At 41.5% G+C, this 16,831-nt stretch overlaps 1 protein-coding gene across 6 annotated transcripts in view; it reads left to right on the top strand.

The window, feature by feature from the left end:
- pag1 (phosphoprotein membrane anchor with glycosphingolipid microdomains 1) overlaps nucleotides 1-16,831 on the top strand; it is a 271,166-nt gene that overhangs the window by 202,143 nt on the left and 52,192 nt on the right. For 5 of the 6 annotated variants that reach the window (XM_068032104.1, XM_068032103.1, XM_068032102.1 and 2 more), the window contains one exon: nucleotides 7,083-7,294. In XM_068032104.1, the coding sequence (XP_067888205.1) occupies nucleotides 7,146-7,294 (149 nt within the window). In that variant the 5' untranslated portion in view covers nucleotides 7,083-7,145. Of the gene's footprint in view, nucleotides 1-5,137; nucleotides 5,274-7,082; nucleotides 7,295-16,831 lie in introns of all 6 variants that reach the window. The other variant, XM_068032106.1, reaches the window with a different exon arrangement.

Below are 16,831 nucleotides of genomic sequence, written 5' to 3'. Positions count from 1 at the left end.
GTAAGCACCTTCACTGGGATAATGATGTATATGGCCAACAGCAGTAAGTGGAAGTTGATGATTGCTTTTTTAAAAATAATGCTCTAGCACGAGAAAACTCACAACACAAAAAGTTGGACAACAGGAAACCTAATGCGCAGTGAGATGGAGATCTGGTATCAGGAAAAGAGATTCTTAATCCAAAAGTTCTCCTGGCACAGGATTAGTACTTCCTGAGAGCTGTTTGAGTGTTTAATATCAAAAAGATTTTATAGTGGAGCTGAAATTCTGGCACCATGTGGTTTATTTGCAAATAGTTTCCAGGCTTTTTAGTTGTAGGCAAAACATAAGCTAAAGTCAATCAGTGCTATTTGTAAACAAATTGTATGCCTGAAATTCAAGAATCCTAAATAAGTCTATTCAGGGATTTGGGCTGATAAATTTGCAGTGTGCTCCATTTGTAACTACAGAATTGCACTTCACAAATCTGAATATATGGAAATAGAAAAATCACTATGTTAGAACCGCTCTGCTTTGTTACATTCCACATGCCCCCAACTAACTGTTTATCCCCTGCTCTTTAGAAAAGAAACACACCTCAATTCAATTCCAAATTTCTAACTCCCATTTCAGCCATGCACCTATCATATCACTGCTGCCACTGTTGAGCTGCTCAGCTGCTCCCTATCCTCAGCCTTCAATTCGGTAGTACATCCTATAACAAATGGGAATAGCTCATGGCTTTCTTTGCCTCCATCTTAGAGACAATCTGTGCAGCTGACTCTATGCCACCTCCTCCTTCCAATCCTGACCACCATCTCCAATCACACCACCCTACTCCTATCTCCTGTCATTCCGCACCTCCTCTCCTGTCCAATCCTCCCCAAACTCATCTCTTCCCTGAAACCCGCTGCTTGCTTCCTCAATCCCCATACCAACCAAATCCTGACCATTCAATTACCTTTGCCTACTCATTTTGCTCAGACAAAGCCCTTTGAAGACTTTTGTCATCACCTATCACTTTTCAAACTTCCTATCCTTGATCCATTCATCCCCTCCAACTACTACCCCATCTCTAACCTCCTTGAATTTATTATTATCTACCAGTTCCATGCTCATCATTCCCAAAACTGTCTTGTTTTCCACTCTGCTCCCATCAGCAAGACCGCCTAACCTAAATTACGAAACATCCTCTCATGCTGAGTACAGAATGTCATTCCTGCTTATTCTTTGCAACCTCTCCACCCGATCACGCTATTTTCCACTACCTTTCATCTGTTGACCATCAAAATGGAAAGTCTCTTGCAAGGTTCAACTCCTACCTGCCTCAGTTCAGCCAGCACATCTCCAGCACTGGCTTTTTCCTGCTCCTAGACAGTTACCTCCGGGATTCTCCAAGTATCTACCCTTACCTCTTGCTTCCTTATCCAAATTCTGCCTGTTGGTGAGATCGTTTCCAGGCATGGCATCAGTTTCTATATCCATAGTGATGACACCCAGCTCTACCTCCCCATTCACATCAACTCCACCACCATCTTCTGACTGCCTGTTTGAAATTAAGTTGCTGATGACTCAAAATTCTTCCAATTGAATATCAGGAATACAAAAGCTGTCTGCTTTCATACAGACTATCCCTGCATGCTCTTGATGAAGTTCCTCTAACAATCTCTGTCTAAACCTTGGTGGAATAACAACTCTTAAGTCCCATAGGAGATGGTCTTGATCTACACTTAGTTCATGTCTACGTGTAAAATACTCCAACCATTTCTCATCATCACAATCTTTAGACCAGCCATTCATGACATAATTGAGTACTGAGCACCACATCTTAGTGAGTTTCTTCAGAAATTTATCTGGAGGATATTGGCATGTCATTTGTGTATGTAATGTAATTTATAGGTAACTCATGCTAAAAATGAATCCGTCTTCATTTCCTCAATGTCAGATGTACTCATTGATTTCTACTGTAAATAACTCGGCCCAGTTTAAACATATGTTATTAAGCCAATTTCTTCCCATCATCTTACCAATGGCAAGTAATAGGATGCATCATTGTATTCCACCTTAACACTCACTTCACCTAATACAGAAATACTGTTATTGGAATAACTAGACAATTTCACACCAGTTTTTCATAAGAGAATGTGACTTAGGAACTACTTGTATTCTCCTTCTGAGATAACATGGTTATTGAAAGGTTATTGGGGGTAGGTGGGCATGTGGAGTTGAGGTTACAATCAGATCTTATTGAATGGGGGAGCAAGCTCAAGGGGCCGAGTGGCCTACTCCTCCTAATTCGTATGTAACAGACACCGTTGTGACTGTATCAACAATGAAAGTAAGGTGTGAATCTCTGATTTTCATTTTTATTGTGGGAACTGGAATTATATCATCAGCCCTTTTTGTCTTAAGTTCCATATGCTGTTTTTCTTCTCTGACTGAGTACAACTATTGATCTTCCTGCTCAATAATATCTTATGTTTCCATATCGATCATGTGTACATTTGAGGACTTTCAGCAGCCTGATCTAGCTTTAGGTGTACCACAACCTCGACCTGGTGCATTGCTGCGACCTGGAGCATTACTTGTTCCTCTACTCCTGCATGCTGTCTGGATATTACTGACTTTCCCACAGGCATAGTACTTTGACTGGAAATGGGAGTCTTTGGATAGTTGGTAGCCACCATAGCAATGTTAGCATCTAAATTTCTGACTGAGTCTGTGAAGTTGGCTACCCTGGCCTGGTTCCTGCTGAAAACCGGTAGACCTCCCCTGCTGGCTGAGGGAAAGAACTTCCTTCCAATCTGCAACTGTCTCTTCCTGCCATTTCCATGGCTGTAGTATCATTGCAGGTCTCCTTTCATGTCAGCTTATTGCCTTTACACAAAAGCTTGGCCTGGATTTTACTGTTCTTTAGACCTTTGATGATCATGTCCCTAAGATTGACTTCTAAGTTTGCACCATAACCACAGTGACGAGAAAGTTTCTTTAACTCAAGAATATAATCTGCAATAGACTCACTTAGCAACTGCTTTCTTTCACAATATGCAACTCGGAGCCCCGTTTTGTTCTTAGTCAAACCATAATTTGAGTCCAGAACCTTATTTATTTCAGAGAAGTCCAAAGTACTGGGGTCCATGGGCAACATTGGTTAAGCACCACCTCAAATGCATCTGGCCCTATCATGGTGAGGAAGACATTCACCTTGCCCTGATCTCCGATTTTGTTCACTTTAAGCCAAATGTGTAACCTTTGTTCATAATTACACCAGTCCTCTTTGTTAGGGTTGAATTCCCCCATTGTCCCAAAATATGTCTTCAGTGCAATATTTTTAAAATAACATACCATGCTGACTCACTTGGCTGCGTTTTACATGTCCGCCGCGATATTAAATGTGGTGGCTCATTTAAGTGGCCAGGGCGGACCGCAGAAACTTACGTAGGCGCTGACACCATTTTTAAAGGGCTTTGAGCCCTTCCATTTAATTTTGATACTTAAACATATTGTGAATTGAAATTGTTTTGAAAAAATTAAATGTTTCTAGCCCCTCTCCCACCTCCCCAATAACCACAGAATTCATTCCTTGCCCTCCAAGCCCCCCCCAAAAAATACTTGCCTTCTGCACCTGACCTTCCCCCACCCCCCCCCAAAGTTTATAACCTTTTAACTTCACCCCTTCCCACCATCCCCTACACCAATCAGATTTGTTTGATCCTGCTCTCCCCCCCCCCCCCCCTCCCCCCACGCACTGAAAACTTTGGTGCTCCCCCTCTCCCCACCAGTGTTCCACCTCGGATCCCCGGATGCGGATCCAAAGGCGCAGGAATGCCAGCCACCAGCACCAATATCTCACCAGGACAGACGGCAGGAGCGGGTAAGTAATCAATTCATTTATTTTAATAAATTAACACATTTAACTTTTGCTACCGTTGCCGATTGGCGGGGGGCCACCACATGGCCTCATTGTCGCTAACGATATCGGGCCGGGCCTTCCTGGTGTCGAGGCCCGTGGCAGGCCTCTCTGAGAGGCATTTTCAGGCCCCCACCCCGCCCTCTGACATTGGGGGGGTTTGTAAAATTCGCCCCACTGAGTTGAACCTGAACACGAATTGCAGAATACCCGGAGCAATCTTTCAAATTACCCAACCTTCCTCAAAATCAACTTTCAGCGTTCCAAAAAGTGTGTCACAATGTTCTTCAAACTGTAATTTCTCAAATGAAGTGTAAAAAAAAAAAAATCAATCCCATCCTTTCGTTGTCATGGGAGCAGCCATCTTGGAAACTTTTATTTACACCTCCCAACAGAGAGGGCAGCAGAGAGGCAGTATACAAAATATATTACAATACTGTGATACCACAACTTTTATTAATGATGGGTTAATACATAAACCAGTTCATCCCAAATTTAGCATCTGCACAATATTATAATTGCAGCAGTCTTCAATATGAAACAGATTAACTGGAGCCAAAGTTGTTCTGTCAGATATTACCTGTCCATTTGCAAGTCCACAACTCCCCCTCTTCATTTCAGAAAATTTATTTTTCTTTCCTTTTGCTTCCCTTGCTAGGCACATTATTGGCAGAAGGTCAAACAGTATTGTGTACTGGTGCCAAACTGAGAAGAGATCTGACTCTGATGTTATCCTGTCAACACCAAAAACTTAGTTTGTGCACAGATTTGTGAAGAAAACTGATATATTTTGCTTTTATTCTATAATGTGGGTGAGCTGCTTGCTGTTGCTATCTTCATTTTGTGGCACATTATAACCTGAAATCACAGGGGCCATTTCACTAGAGATGTTCAGCTTGCTAAAATGAAGTGAATTCTGTAATAAAGTGTAACGTAGGCTCCAGAGATGTCCAAAAAATGTTCACAATCACACAGTTTTGTTGGGCATGATATCTGCAGGATAAATGTAATACAATAAATGGTATAATGTATATTGACTTTAGTTTGAAGTATCCTTGCCAGCGATGATTGCTGAGTGAACGTAATAATCAAGTGATAGACTTATTACTATGAACACTTTTGCATTTGCAGATTAAGTCCATTGGTGCATTAACTTGACCAAGCTCTGGGCACTGGAACACTGTAGCTAGTATGAGCAAGTAACAATTGTGAGGGCAGTTTATTCAAAGTAACCTATTAATTACACAGAAACCATTCGATGAAGTTTCGGCAGTGTTGTACTCATGCTGTTGTAAAATCAGATGCTACGGTGCTGGGATGTTAGGCTGTCTCTGGATGGATGAATTGAGATGAGCCAATGCCCTTTCTCATCCATAATTATCACGTGAGTCTTGTAATTCAGTCAGTTCAAGCTTCTGTACAGTCAACAACTCAGTTTTAAGTAGGTCAGTAGCACACAGACTGCTGCTTCCTAATACTGATCTTAAGAGCCTGTTTTTTTTTTTGTGAGGCTCGCACAATTTCATAAACACAGCCACAATAAAGCCTGAATTATGTATTTTATCTTTCAAATATGTATAAATGCATTGGTTGCATGAAAGTTGCACCCAAATATTTAAACATTATCTGGTGTATGATTTGGTAATCACCCAATACTGCACAGCAAGAATACACATTCATGCAGAAGTAACCAGCTGCAATGTGGTTGAACTGAAGGGCCCCTATTTTAGAGGTCAAAAGAGGCTGGAAAATGGTCACCATCTCTCTTTTTCCCTTTATTCCCTCCCCACTCCCCCCTCTCCCGCCCTCAACTTGTTGGGCATAATTATTGTTTATAATATTTGCTGTGGTTTCATACTATTTCTTTACTGCAAACATAGCTACTTCAAATACTTAACAGATCGGGCTGAGTCAAAAAATATTTCTGCAGTCAAAATTAATCTGGGCATCGAGAAGAAAGGTTAAAGGACACAATGAGATAATTGGGCAATATCTGTGACACAGTAACTTCCCAGATTGAGGCGAAGGACGATGAAGCATGGGGACAAAACCTCAAAGTGACTGATGTATTTATTTTCTGTGAATAATAAATTCAAACAGGAAATGAGAATAAATTTAGAGGGATATAAAACAACTCCAGTACATTTATCCGGAAAAGTATTTGAGATTCTGAAGTATATTTTTATTTTGGTAAATCAAACTCTGATTTCAACACATTTATAGCTGCTTGTAATGAGAATATGCATTATTGGAGCCTGAGAAGAGAATGAATACAAATGCTTTCATCATGTGCCAATGAGCCAGTGCCTAAAACTTCTCCTTGTTCATATATCATTGTTGAACGCATTTGTTCAAACTAACTGTTCTACCAAGTGTAATTTTCTGATCCCATTAAAAAGGGTCACGAGAAGATTTGTTTTGAAAGTTAAAAGTAATGGGTAGTTTCAAATTCTTTGCAAAAATATTCAGCTGGATAGTTTTTGTTTTCTTGATTAGAAAAACATAACCTCCTCTTAAAGTTAATTTACTAAGTAGAACCAAGAAAAACACAAGCTGGCCTTGATATTTGTACTTTTCTGAACAGATTTATTTGAATAGTTAAAGTAAAAGGAATTAATTCTAAACCCACCGTAAGAGTGGGTTTAGAGTGAGATTTCTAACTGAAACTGCTTGTAGTTGGAAAAATCTGTTGTTTATGGCTCCTCATGCAAAATCTAATATGATCCACATAATAGGCAGTACACCTGTAATTCAGTCATATTTGTCCTGTGTCAAATGCAATATAATAATAGATTACTACAAGTTTGGTATTTTAAAGGAAATGAGACATTCTTTAATAATGAAGCAGCAACTGGGATCCAGAAATCATTTTTTTTTTAAGTGGTTGAGCAGCTCTCTGGCATTGCACCTCAAATTATTCCATGAAGCATCTATCAAAAAGTAGCTCAAAGGGAATTAAAATGCACTTATCCTGAAGTGCACCATAGCCCTCCTTCCTTGTAGAGCACATGACCCAGAATGCATGAAACAAGATAGTATATGCAATACATTACCCGCTTCAGTTGTCCCCTCTCACTATTATACTCAAGAATGTCCAATGTTTGACTCGAGATAAGCAAAAGTTTCTCCCATTTTAAAAATCTGTCAGTAATGCAATTAATCAGGATTATTTTGTGTGCTTTATATATTACAGGTACTACTGAACTATTTCTACACTGATGTCATTGGACAGTAGAAATCTGTCCCCTTTTCCTTAATGGCTCCAAATTCTGTTGACCTTTTCGGACCTATGCCAAGGCTATTTGACGGTGGACAACACCAAGTCATTCTTTGGGGTCTGCTTGCCATTGCCTGTGCCTTTTTGCTCCTAATCAGTCTCATTATTCTGTGCAATAGCTGTGACAGGTAAGAACAACATTTAACAGAGAAAATGGGTTCTACTATCATACTCTGTTACAATAGAAGGTGATGACAGTGGGCGTAAAACGATTCCACACCAATTGGCTTACACTAGCTCACCAGTAACTAATATACAACTCTTCTGTTGCTCACGTGCAACTTTTCTATTTATCAACACAATTAACATCAGCGTGGCTCTCTGGGCACCAACAGCAGTCAATGACATTACGCTCAATAAGTTTTCAAGGAGTGGGAGCACATTTTCTTCAGAGGAGGAAACAGTGGGCAATGTGGTAAGATGGTAATGGTATCAAGAGCAATAAGCAAACTGGGTGTGTGGAAAGGTGACTTGGCATTGGATCAAAGTGAAGATGATTTTAGCTTCAAATGTCTGACATGTGGCTAATGCTTTGTGGGATTTCAAGATTAATGATGCTGAAATATTAAAGTGAAGTCATCTCTTTGTTCCCTGAGAATTTTTTTTTAGCTAGCTTTGGCTTTGTCTCAATCTGGGTCTCCGAGATCACAGCCTTTGTAGGTCCAGTGCTCTGTTGCATCACTGTCTGCCCCAATTAAATGCCCCTTTCATAGGATTTAGGACAGAATCAGTGGCAAGTCGAGGTGAAGGGCAGAAGTTCTGCCAATCCCTTCCCCTGCATCTAGATGAGGCATCAGAGGGCAATAATATCCTTGCAACTGTACTGCAACTAGGATTCAACATCTTCAACATAAGAGGAGGGGAGGGAAGAAAATTGATGAAGAAGTCAAAATTTCAGAGTGGCCTGATCATCAATCAATTACTGACTGAAATTGCATTATGTGCCAATGTCTCATTTATCAACCACAATAGTAAACGAGCAAGTTTAATCAAGTTGTTTATTGAGCCTTTTCCCACTGAACTGACATGGTATTACTGCATTCCTCTGGTGTTGCAGTATAAAATATCTTCTTGAAGTGCTGATGTGCAACTATGTGACTGGAATGAGGAGAATGTTTTAGTAATGCACTTCACTAACAGGGCTGTGCAATTTAAGAAATAGAGCAGTTCCAGTTTGCTTTGTATATTAGAAAGATGACCAAGATAATTTAATTTTAATTATCCTCTAAGAATGCTCATTGCAAAAATAGCTAGGTCACACAAATTCTTCATGTCTTATAGTAAGATATTTGTTACACCACAGGCAGAAGATTAATGGGATTACCGAGGAAGGGCTGTTATTAGTAATTCTGTAGCAATCTATTGGCAGTCCATGGAATCTACCCTGAACAGAAATTGAAAGCATATGGACTTAGTGAGTCTCTTCATTTTGAGGTTGCCAATACAGACTTCGCAGTAAGTGGCATTCTGGTTAAAATGCATCCGGACAACTGGGCTGATTTTGGAATCTCGAACTCATTGGAAAAACGTATGATTGACTTTTGGTGAAGATCTGTGCACCCATCTAATGTAAAACTTCAGCATATAAGAAGATTCTTTAAGAGTAGTATTATATTCAAGATACATTGTTAGCATGACAAAGCATCTAGCAACTGAATAATATTCAATGCAAGATGCTGCTATTTCTTTAGCACTAAATGAGCAGGCATTAGCTTTTTGTACATAAATGTACAGCACAGAAACAGGCCATTTGGCCCAACAAGTCCATGCAAGTGGTTATGCTCCACTTGAGCCTCCACCCACCAGTTGTCTTCTCACCCTATCAGCGTATCCTTCTATTCCTTTCTCCCTCATGTCCTTAACTAGCTTCCCATTAAATGTATACATGCTGAGTAATGACCAGCCCCATCCCCATGACCGTCAACACCTTAGGGAAGAAGTTCAACTGGAGCGGCTACAAGCAGGACGGAGGCTGGAGGCAGAAACTCTGTGATGAGTAATTCACCTCCAGAAGTCATCAAAGACTCGTCGCCATCCTAAGTATCAAGCCAGGCATTTCATGGTGATAATGGTACAGAAGAAGCCATTCAGCCCATTGAGTGCATGCCGGCTATCTGTGGAGCAATCCAGTCAGTCCCATTCCCATAATATTCCCATAGCCCTGCAAGTTTATTTCTCTCAAGTGCCCATCCAATTACCTTTTGAAATCTTTGATCATCTGCACTTCTACCTCCCTTGTAGGCAGTGAGCTCCAGGTCATTACCACTCGCTGTGTTAAAAAAAAAATCTTCCTCACATCTCCCCCCTTCACACCCCCCAACCCCCGTATCTCTTGTCCAAGCACTTAAATTTGTGACCCCTAGTCCTTGTATCATTAGTTAATGGAAACAGCTTTTCTTTGTCTACCTTATCTAAACCTATCATAATCCAACTTAACCTTGTAGCTAAAATCACTCATTCCTGTAACCATTCTGGTAAATCACCTTTGCACCCTCAATGACCCTCACTTGCTTCCTAAGGTGTGGTGACCAGAACTGAAGGCAGTAGTCTAGTTGTGGCCTAACCAGAGCTTTATAAAGGTTTAGAATAATTTCCCTGCTTTTGTACTCAAAACCTCTATTTATGAAGTCCACGATCTCGTATGCTTTGCTAGCTGCTCTCAGTATGCCCTTCCACCTTCAAAGATCTATGCACATGAACCCCCAGATCCCTCTGTCCCTGTACACTTTTTAGAACTGTGCCATTAAATCTCTTTTGCCTCTTCCTATCCCTCCTGCCAAAATACATCACTTCACACTTCTCTGTATCAAATTTCATCCATCACTTGTCTACCCATTCTGCTAGCCTATCTATGTCCAGTTGCTGTCAATTGGTATCATCCTCACTGTTTGCCACATCTCCAAATTTGGTGTCATGGGCAAATTTTTAAATTTTACTCTGTATTCCAGCATCCTAGTCATTTATATACATCAAAAAAGCAATGGTCCTAGCACTGACCCTGGGCGAACACCATTATCTACCAACCTCCAGTCTGAAAAACAGCCATTTACCATGACTTCTTGTTTTCTGTCCTTAAGCCAATTCTTTATCCAAGCTAACACTGACCCTCCTATTCCATGACACTCAATTTTGATAACCAGCCATTTATGCGATACTTTCTCGAACACTTTCTTAAAATCCATATGCATAACATCCACTTCATTCCCCTCAATAACCCTTTCTATTATTTCATCAAATTCAATTAGTTTAGTCAAACACGCTTGCCGTTTACAGTTCCATGCTTGCTCTCAGCTCAAACCTCTCCAAGTGCCTCTTAATTCTTTCCTTGATTATTGTTTCTTAAACCTTACCCACCACTGGCTGTAGATACTAGGAATACCGTAGAGGAGGAATTCTTGGAGTGTATACGGGATGGTTTTCTGGACCAATATGTTGAGGAACCAACTAGAGAACAGTCCATCCTAGACTGGGTGTGGTATAATGAGAGTGGAACAATTGACAGTCTAGTTGTGCAAGACCCCTTGGGGATGATCGACCATCATATGATAGAATTCTTCATCAAGATGGAGAGTGATGTAGTTGATTCTGAGACTAGGGTCCTGAATCTCAGGAAAGGAAACTACGAAGGTATGAGGCGCGAGTTGGCTATGATGGATTGGGAAACGTTACTTAAAGGGATGACGATGGAAAGGCAATGGCAAACATTCAAAGAGCGCATGGATAAAATGCAACAATTGTTTATTCCTGTCTGGCGCAAAAGTAAAACGGGAAAGGTAGCCAAACCATGGCTTACAAGGGAAATTAGAGATAGCATTAGATCCAAGGAAGAGGCATATAAATTCGCCAGAAAAAAACAACAGACCTGAGGATTGGGAGCAGTTTAGAATTCAGCAAAGTCGGACCAAGGGATTGATTAAGAAGGGGAAAATAGAGTACGAGAGTAAGCTTGCGGGGAACATAAAAACTGACTGTAAAAATTTCTATAGGTATGCGAAGTGAAAAAGATTAGTGAAGTCAAATGTAGGTCTCTTACAGTCAGAAATAGGGGTATTTATTATGGGGAACAAACAAATGGCTGACCAACTAAATGCATACTTTGGTTCTGTCTTCACAAAGGAGAACACAAATATCATACCAGAAATGTTGGGGAACACAGGGCTTAGTGAGAGGGAGGAACTGAAGGAAATCAGTATTAGTAGAGAAATGGTATTGGGGAAATTGATGGGATTGAAGGCCGATAAATCTCCAGGGCCTGATGGTCTCCAGAGTACTTAAGGAAGTGGCCCTAGAAATAGTGGATGCATTGGTGGTCATCTTCCAAGATTCTATAGAGTCTGGAACAGTTCCTACAGATTGGAGGGTAGCTAATGTAACCTCACTATTTAAAAAGGGAGGTGGCGAGAAAGCAGGGAATTATAGACCAGTCAGCCTGATGTCGGTAGTGGGGAAAATTCTAGAGTCCATTATCAAAGATTTTATAGCAGAGCACTTGGCGAACAGTGGTAGAATCAGACAGAGTCAGCATGGATTTACGAAAGGGAAATCATGCTTGACAAATCTACTAGAATTCTTCGAGAATGTAACTAGTAGAGTTGATGAGGGGGAGCCAGTGGATGTGGTTTATTTGGACTTTCAGAAGGCTTTTGACAAAGTCCCACATAAGAGATTAGCGTGTAAAATTAAAGCACATGGGATTGGTGGTAGTGTATTGCGATGGGTAGAAAATTGGTTGGCAGACAGGAAACAAAGGGTCGGGATAAATGGGTCTTTTTCCGAATGACAGGCAGTGACTTGTGGGGTACCACAGGGATCGGTGCTAGGACCCCAGCTATTCACAATATATATTAATGATTTAGATGAGGGAACTAAATGTGATATCTCCAGATTTGCAGATGACACAAAACTGCGTGGGAGGGTGAGTTGTGAGGAGGATGCAGAGAGGCCTCAGGCTGATTTGGACAAGTTGAGTGAGTGGGCAAATGCATGGCAGATGCAGTATAATGTGGATAAATGTGAGATTGTCCACTTTGGTAGCAAAAACAGGAAGGCAGGTTATTATCTGAATGGCTATAAACTGAGAGAGGGGAATATGCAACGAGACCTGGGTGTTCTCGTACACAAGTCACTGAAGGTAAGCATGCAGGTCCAACAGGCGGTAAAAAAGGCAAATGGTATGTTGGCCTTCATAGCGAGAGGATTCGAGTACAGAAGCAGGGATGTCTTGCTGCAATTATACAGGGCCTTGGTGAGACCACACCTGGAATATTGTGTGCAGTTTTGGTCGTCTTATCTGAGAAAGGATGTTCTTGCTACAGAGGGAGTGCAGCGAAAGTTTACCAGACTGATTCCTGGGTGGCGGGACTGACGTATGAGGAGAGATTGAGTTGGTTAGGATTATATTCGCTAGAGTTCAGAAGAGCGAGGGGGGGGGATGTCATAGAAACCTATAAAATTCTAACAGGACTTGACAGGGTAGATGCAAGAAGGATGTTCCCGATGGTGGGGGAGTCCAGAACCAGGGGTCACAGTCTAAGGATATGGGATAAACCATTCTGGACTGAGATGAGGAGAAATCTCTTCTCCCAGAGAGTGGTAAACCTGTGGAATTCGCTACCACAAAAAGCAGCTAAGGCCAAAACATTGTATGTTTTCAAGAAAGAGTTAAATATAGCTCTTGGGTTTAAAGGGATCGAAGGGTATGGGGCGAAAGCAGGAACAGGTTACTGAGTTGGATTATCAGCCATGATCATAATGACTGGCAGAGCAGGGCCAAATGGCCTACTCCTGCTCCTATTTTCTATGTTTCGATGTTACTATGAATGTCCTTACACTCTTCAGCAAGGATGTCACATTTGCTACTTTCCCATCCTCAGGCACCTTCCCTGCATCTAGGGAAGTTTGGAAGATTATGGCAAGCCCCTGTGCTATCTCCACCCCCACTTCCTTGAGCAACCTGGGATACAAGCCATTTGGTTGGGCCAGGCGACTTATCCACTCTAAGCATAGCCAGCCTTTCCAGTAAATCCTGCCTATCAATTTTCGCCCCATCCATTACCTCTACCGCATCTGCCGGTAGTCAACAGCCTCTTCCATAGTAAACCCCAATATTAAGTATTCTAGTCTTGCCCTACGTATTCTAAGTATATATCACTCTCTTTGTCTCTAATAGTTCCCACCCTGCCTCTTATTGGCTGCTTATTATTTACATGCCAGTAGAAGATTTTTGAGTTCCCTTTTATGCTAACAGCCATTCTATTCTCATTTTCTCTCTTTGCCATTCTTATTTTCCTCTTCACTTCCCCTCTCAACTTATTGGAGTTGACCTGATTTCCACTTGAAAAATTCTCCTGACATGCATCATACACGTTTTTTTTTTTGTTTCATCATATTCTCTATCTCCCTCGTCATCTAAGAAGCCTTGGCTTCAGTTCCTGTACCTTTTTCCCCCTTGTTGGAATGTACCTACCCTATACTTGAAACATCTCCTCCTTAAAGATCACCTGTTCTGTTACAATTTTTCCTGTCAGTCTTTGGTTCCATTTTACCTTGGCCAGTTCCCCTGTCATCCCATTGAAGTTGGCCTCCTTAAGTTCTACTTTCAGTTGTTCCTTGTTCTTCTCTATTACTAGTCTAAGCTTTATGGTGCGATGATCATTTTTACCCAATTTTACCCCACAGACACTTGGCCCGCCTCTTTCCCCAGCATCAGATTCAGCAATGCCTCCTTCCTGGTTGGTCCGAGAGTGCACTGATCAAGAAAGTTCTCCTGAACACATTTCAGAAATTCCTCTCCCTCCTTATCCTTTAACATTATCCCCATCAACATTTGGGTAAAGTCCCCCAGTGTCACTACACTATAGTTCTTGCACATCTCTGTGATGTTCCTGCAGATTTGCTCCTCTCGCTCTCTCTCTCACTCTCTCACACTATTTGGAGGCCTATAGAGTACCCCCAGTCACATGATAATACCTTTCTTGCTCGTCAATGCCAACCAAACAGATTCTGTGCTTGCCCCCTCAAGAGCATCCTCTCTTTCCAACACTACGATGCCTTCCCTAATCAGTACTGCCACCTCACCTCCCTTTTCTTCCTTCACTCTTTTCTGAACACTTTGTATCCTTGAATATTAAGTGCCCAGTGTTTGCCATTTTTAAGACACATTACCGTTCTTGTCACTAGATCATCTTCCTAGATGGTTATTTGTGCTTGTAGCTCACCAACCTTATTCACCACACTTTGTGCATGTGCCTACGTGCATTGTAAACCTGTCTTTGAATTCCTCGTAGTCCTTCTTAATCTGCTCCTATCTAATATAACCTTCTCTAGTACCATCCAACACTCTCACTTTATGCACCTCATTTCCCTTTTCTACTTTTATATTCTTCTGCCCGTGCCCCTGCCGATTTAGTTTGAACCCTCCCCAACCACACTAGTGAACCTCCCCATGGGGACATTGGTCCCAGTCCTGTTGGGGTGCAACCCGTCCCTTTTGAACAGGTGCCTCCTGCTCCAGAACTGGTCCCAATACCCCAGGAATTTGAAGCCCTCTCTCCTGCACCATGCCTCAAAGCATGCATTGATTCTTTCTATCTTCCTATAAGTATGTTTCTAGTCCAACAAGAAAGGAGGCACTTCTTGGGATTGAGGAGAGCCAAGTGGATTCAAGTGTCAGTAGAACAACATTTAGGGGACAGTGATCATTGTATCATAACGTTTAGGCTGACTATGGAAAAGGAAAAAGAAAAAATCAGAGTAAGAATAATTAACTGGGGCAAAGCCAACTTCAATGGGTAAGAATGGATCAGGGACGAATAAATTGGAGTCAAATGTTGGCAGGAAAAACGGTAGCTGAACAGTGGGCTCCCTTCAAAGAAGAGATATCTTGGGCACAGTCAAGGTATGCTCCCTCAAAGGGGAAAGATAGGGTAAACAAATCCAGAGCTCCCTGGATGACAAAAGAGATGGAGATTAAGATAAAGAAGTAAAAGTGTGCTCATGATAGATGCCAGATAGAAAATACTATTGAGAATCAGGCTGAATATTGAAGGTTCAGAGGGGAAGTGAAAAAGCAAATAAGAGAAGCAAAGCAAGAATATGAAATGAGACTGGCAGTTAACATAAAAAGGAATCCCAAAGTTTTCTTTCGATATATAAATGGTAAAAGGCTGGTAAAAGGAGGAGTGGGGCTGTTTAGGGACCGAAAAGGGGATTTACGCATGGAGGCAGAGCTGAAGTATTCAATTAATACTTTGCATCTGTCTTTGCCAAGGAAGAAGATACAACCCAGGCAATGGTGAAAGAGGAGGTAATTCAGACACTAGAAGGATTTAAAATTGATAAGGAGAAGGTATTGTATAGGCTATCTGTACTTAAAATAGATAAGGCACCAGGACCAAATGAGATGCATCCAAGGATACTAAGGGAAGTGAAAGTGGAAATTGCCGAGGCATTGGCCATAGTTTTTCAGTCTTCCATAGACTCGGATGGTGCCAGTGGACTGGAGGATTGCAAACATTACACCCTTGTTCAAAAAAAGGGTGAAAAGATAAGCCCAGCAGCTACAGGCCAGTTAGTTTAACTTCAGTGGTGGGGAAACTTAGAGAAAAAATAACTCGGGACAAAATTAATAGTTACATAAACATATGCGGGTTAATTATGGAAAACTAGCATGGATTTATTAAGTGAAAATCATGTATAACCAACTTGCTGGAGTATTTTTGAAGGGGTAACAGAGAGGGTTGATGAGGCAATGCAGTTGATGTGGTATATATGGACTTCCAAAAGGTGTTCGGTACAGTGCCACACAAAAGACTTGTGAGCAAAGTTATAGCTGATGGAATTACTGGGACAGTAACAACATGGATGCGAAATTGGCTGAGTGACAGGAAACAAGGAGTAGTGGTTATTGGATGTTTTTTGGGCTGGAAGGAGGTTTGTAGTGGAGTTCCCTAGGGATCAGTGTTGGGACCCTTGCTCTTCCTGATATATATTAATGACCAAGACCTTGGTGTACAGGGCACAGTTTCAAAGTTTGCAGATGATACGAACCTTGGAAGCATTGTGAACTGAAAGAAGGATAGTGTAGAACTTCAAAAGGACTTAGACAAATCCATGTAATGGGCCGACGTGTGGCAGATGAAGTTCAATGTGGAGAAATGTAAAGTGATTCACTTTGGTAGGAAGAACATGGAGAAACAATATAAAATAAAAGGTACAATTCTAAAGGGGATGCAGGAGCAGAGGGACCTGGGTGTATATGTGCATAAGTCATTGAAGGTGGCAGGACTAGTTGAGAGAGCAGTATCTTTGGCTTTATTAATAGGGGCATAGAGTTTTTGTTTAATTCATTCATGGGATGTGGGCATTGCTGGCTAAGACAACATTGATTGCCCATCCCCAATTGCCCTTGCGAAGGTGGCGGTGAGCTGCCTGCTTGTACTGTTGCAGTCCATGTGGGGTATACCCACAGTGCTGTTAGGGAGTTCCAGGATTTTGATGCAACAGTGAAGGAACGGCAATATAGTACCAACTCAGGATGGTGTCTGGCTTGGACGGGAACTTGCAAGTTGTGGTGTTCCCATGCAACTGCTGCCCTTGGCCTTCAAGGTGGTAGAGGTCGTGGGTTTAGAAGGTGCTGTCTAAGGAGCCTTGGTACATTGCTGCAG

This window comes from Heterodontus francisci, chromosome 5, assembly GCF_036365525.1.
Source record: "Heterodontus francisci isolate sHetFra1 chromosome 5, sHetFra1.hap1, whole genome shotgun sequence".
Lineage (NCBI taxonomy): Eukaryota > Metazoa > Chordata > Chondrichthyes > Heterodontiformes > Heterodontidae > Heterodontus > Heterodontus francisci.
The sequence above is the reverse complement of the archived record's forward strand: the minus strand, read 5'-3'. Positions and strand labels throughout refer to the sequence as shown.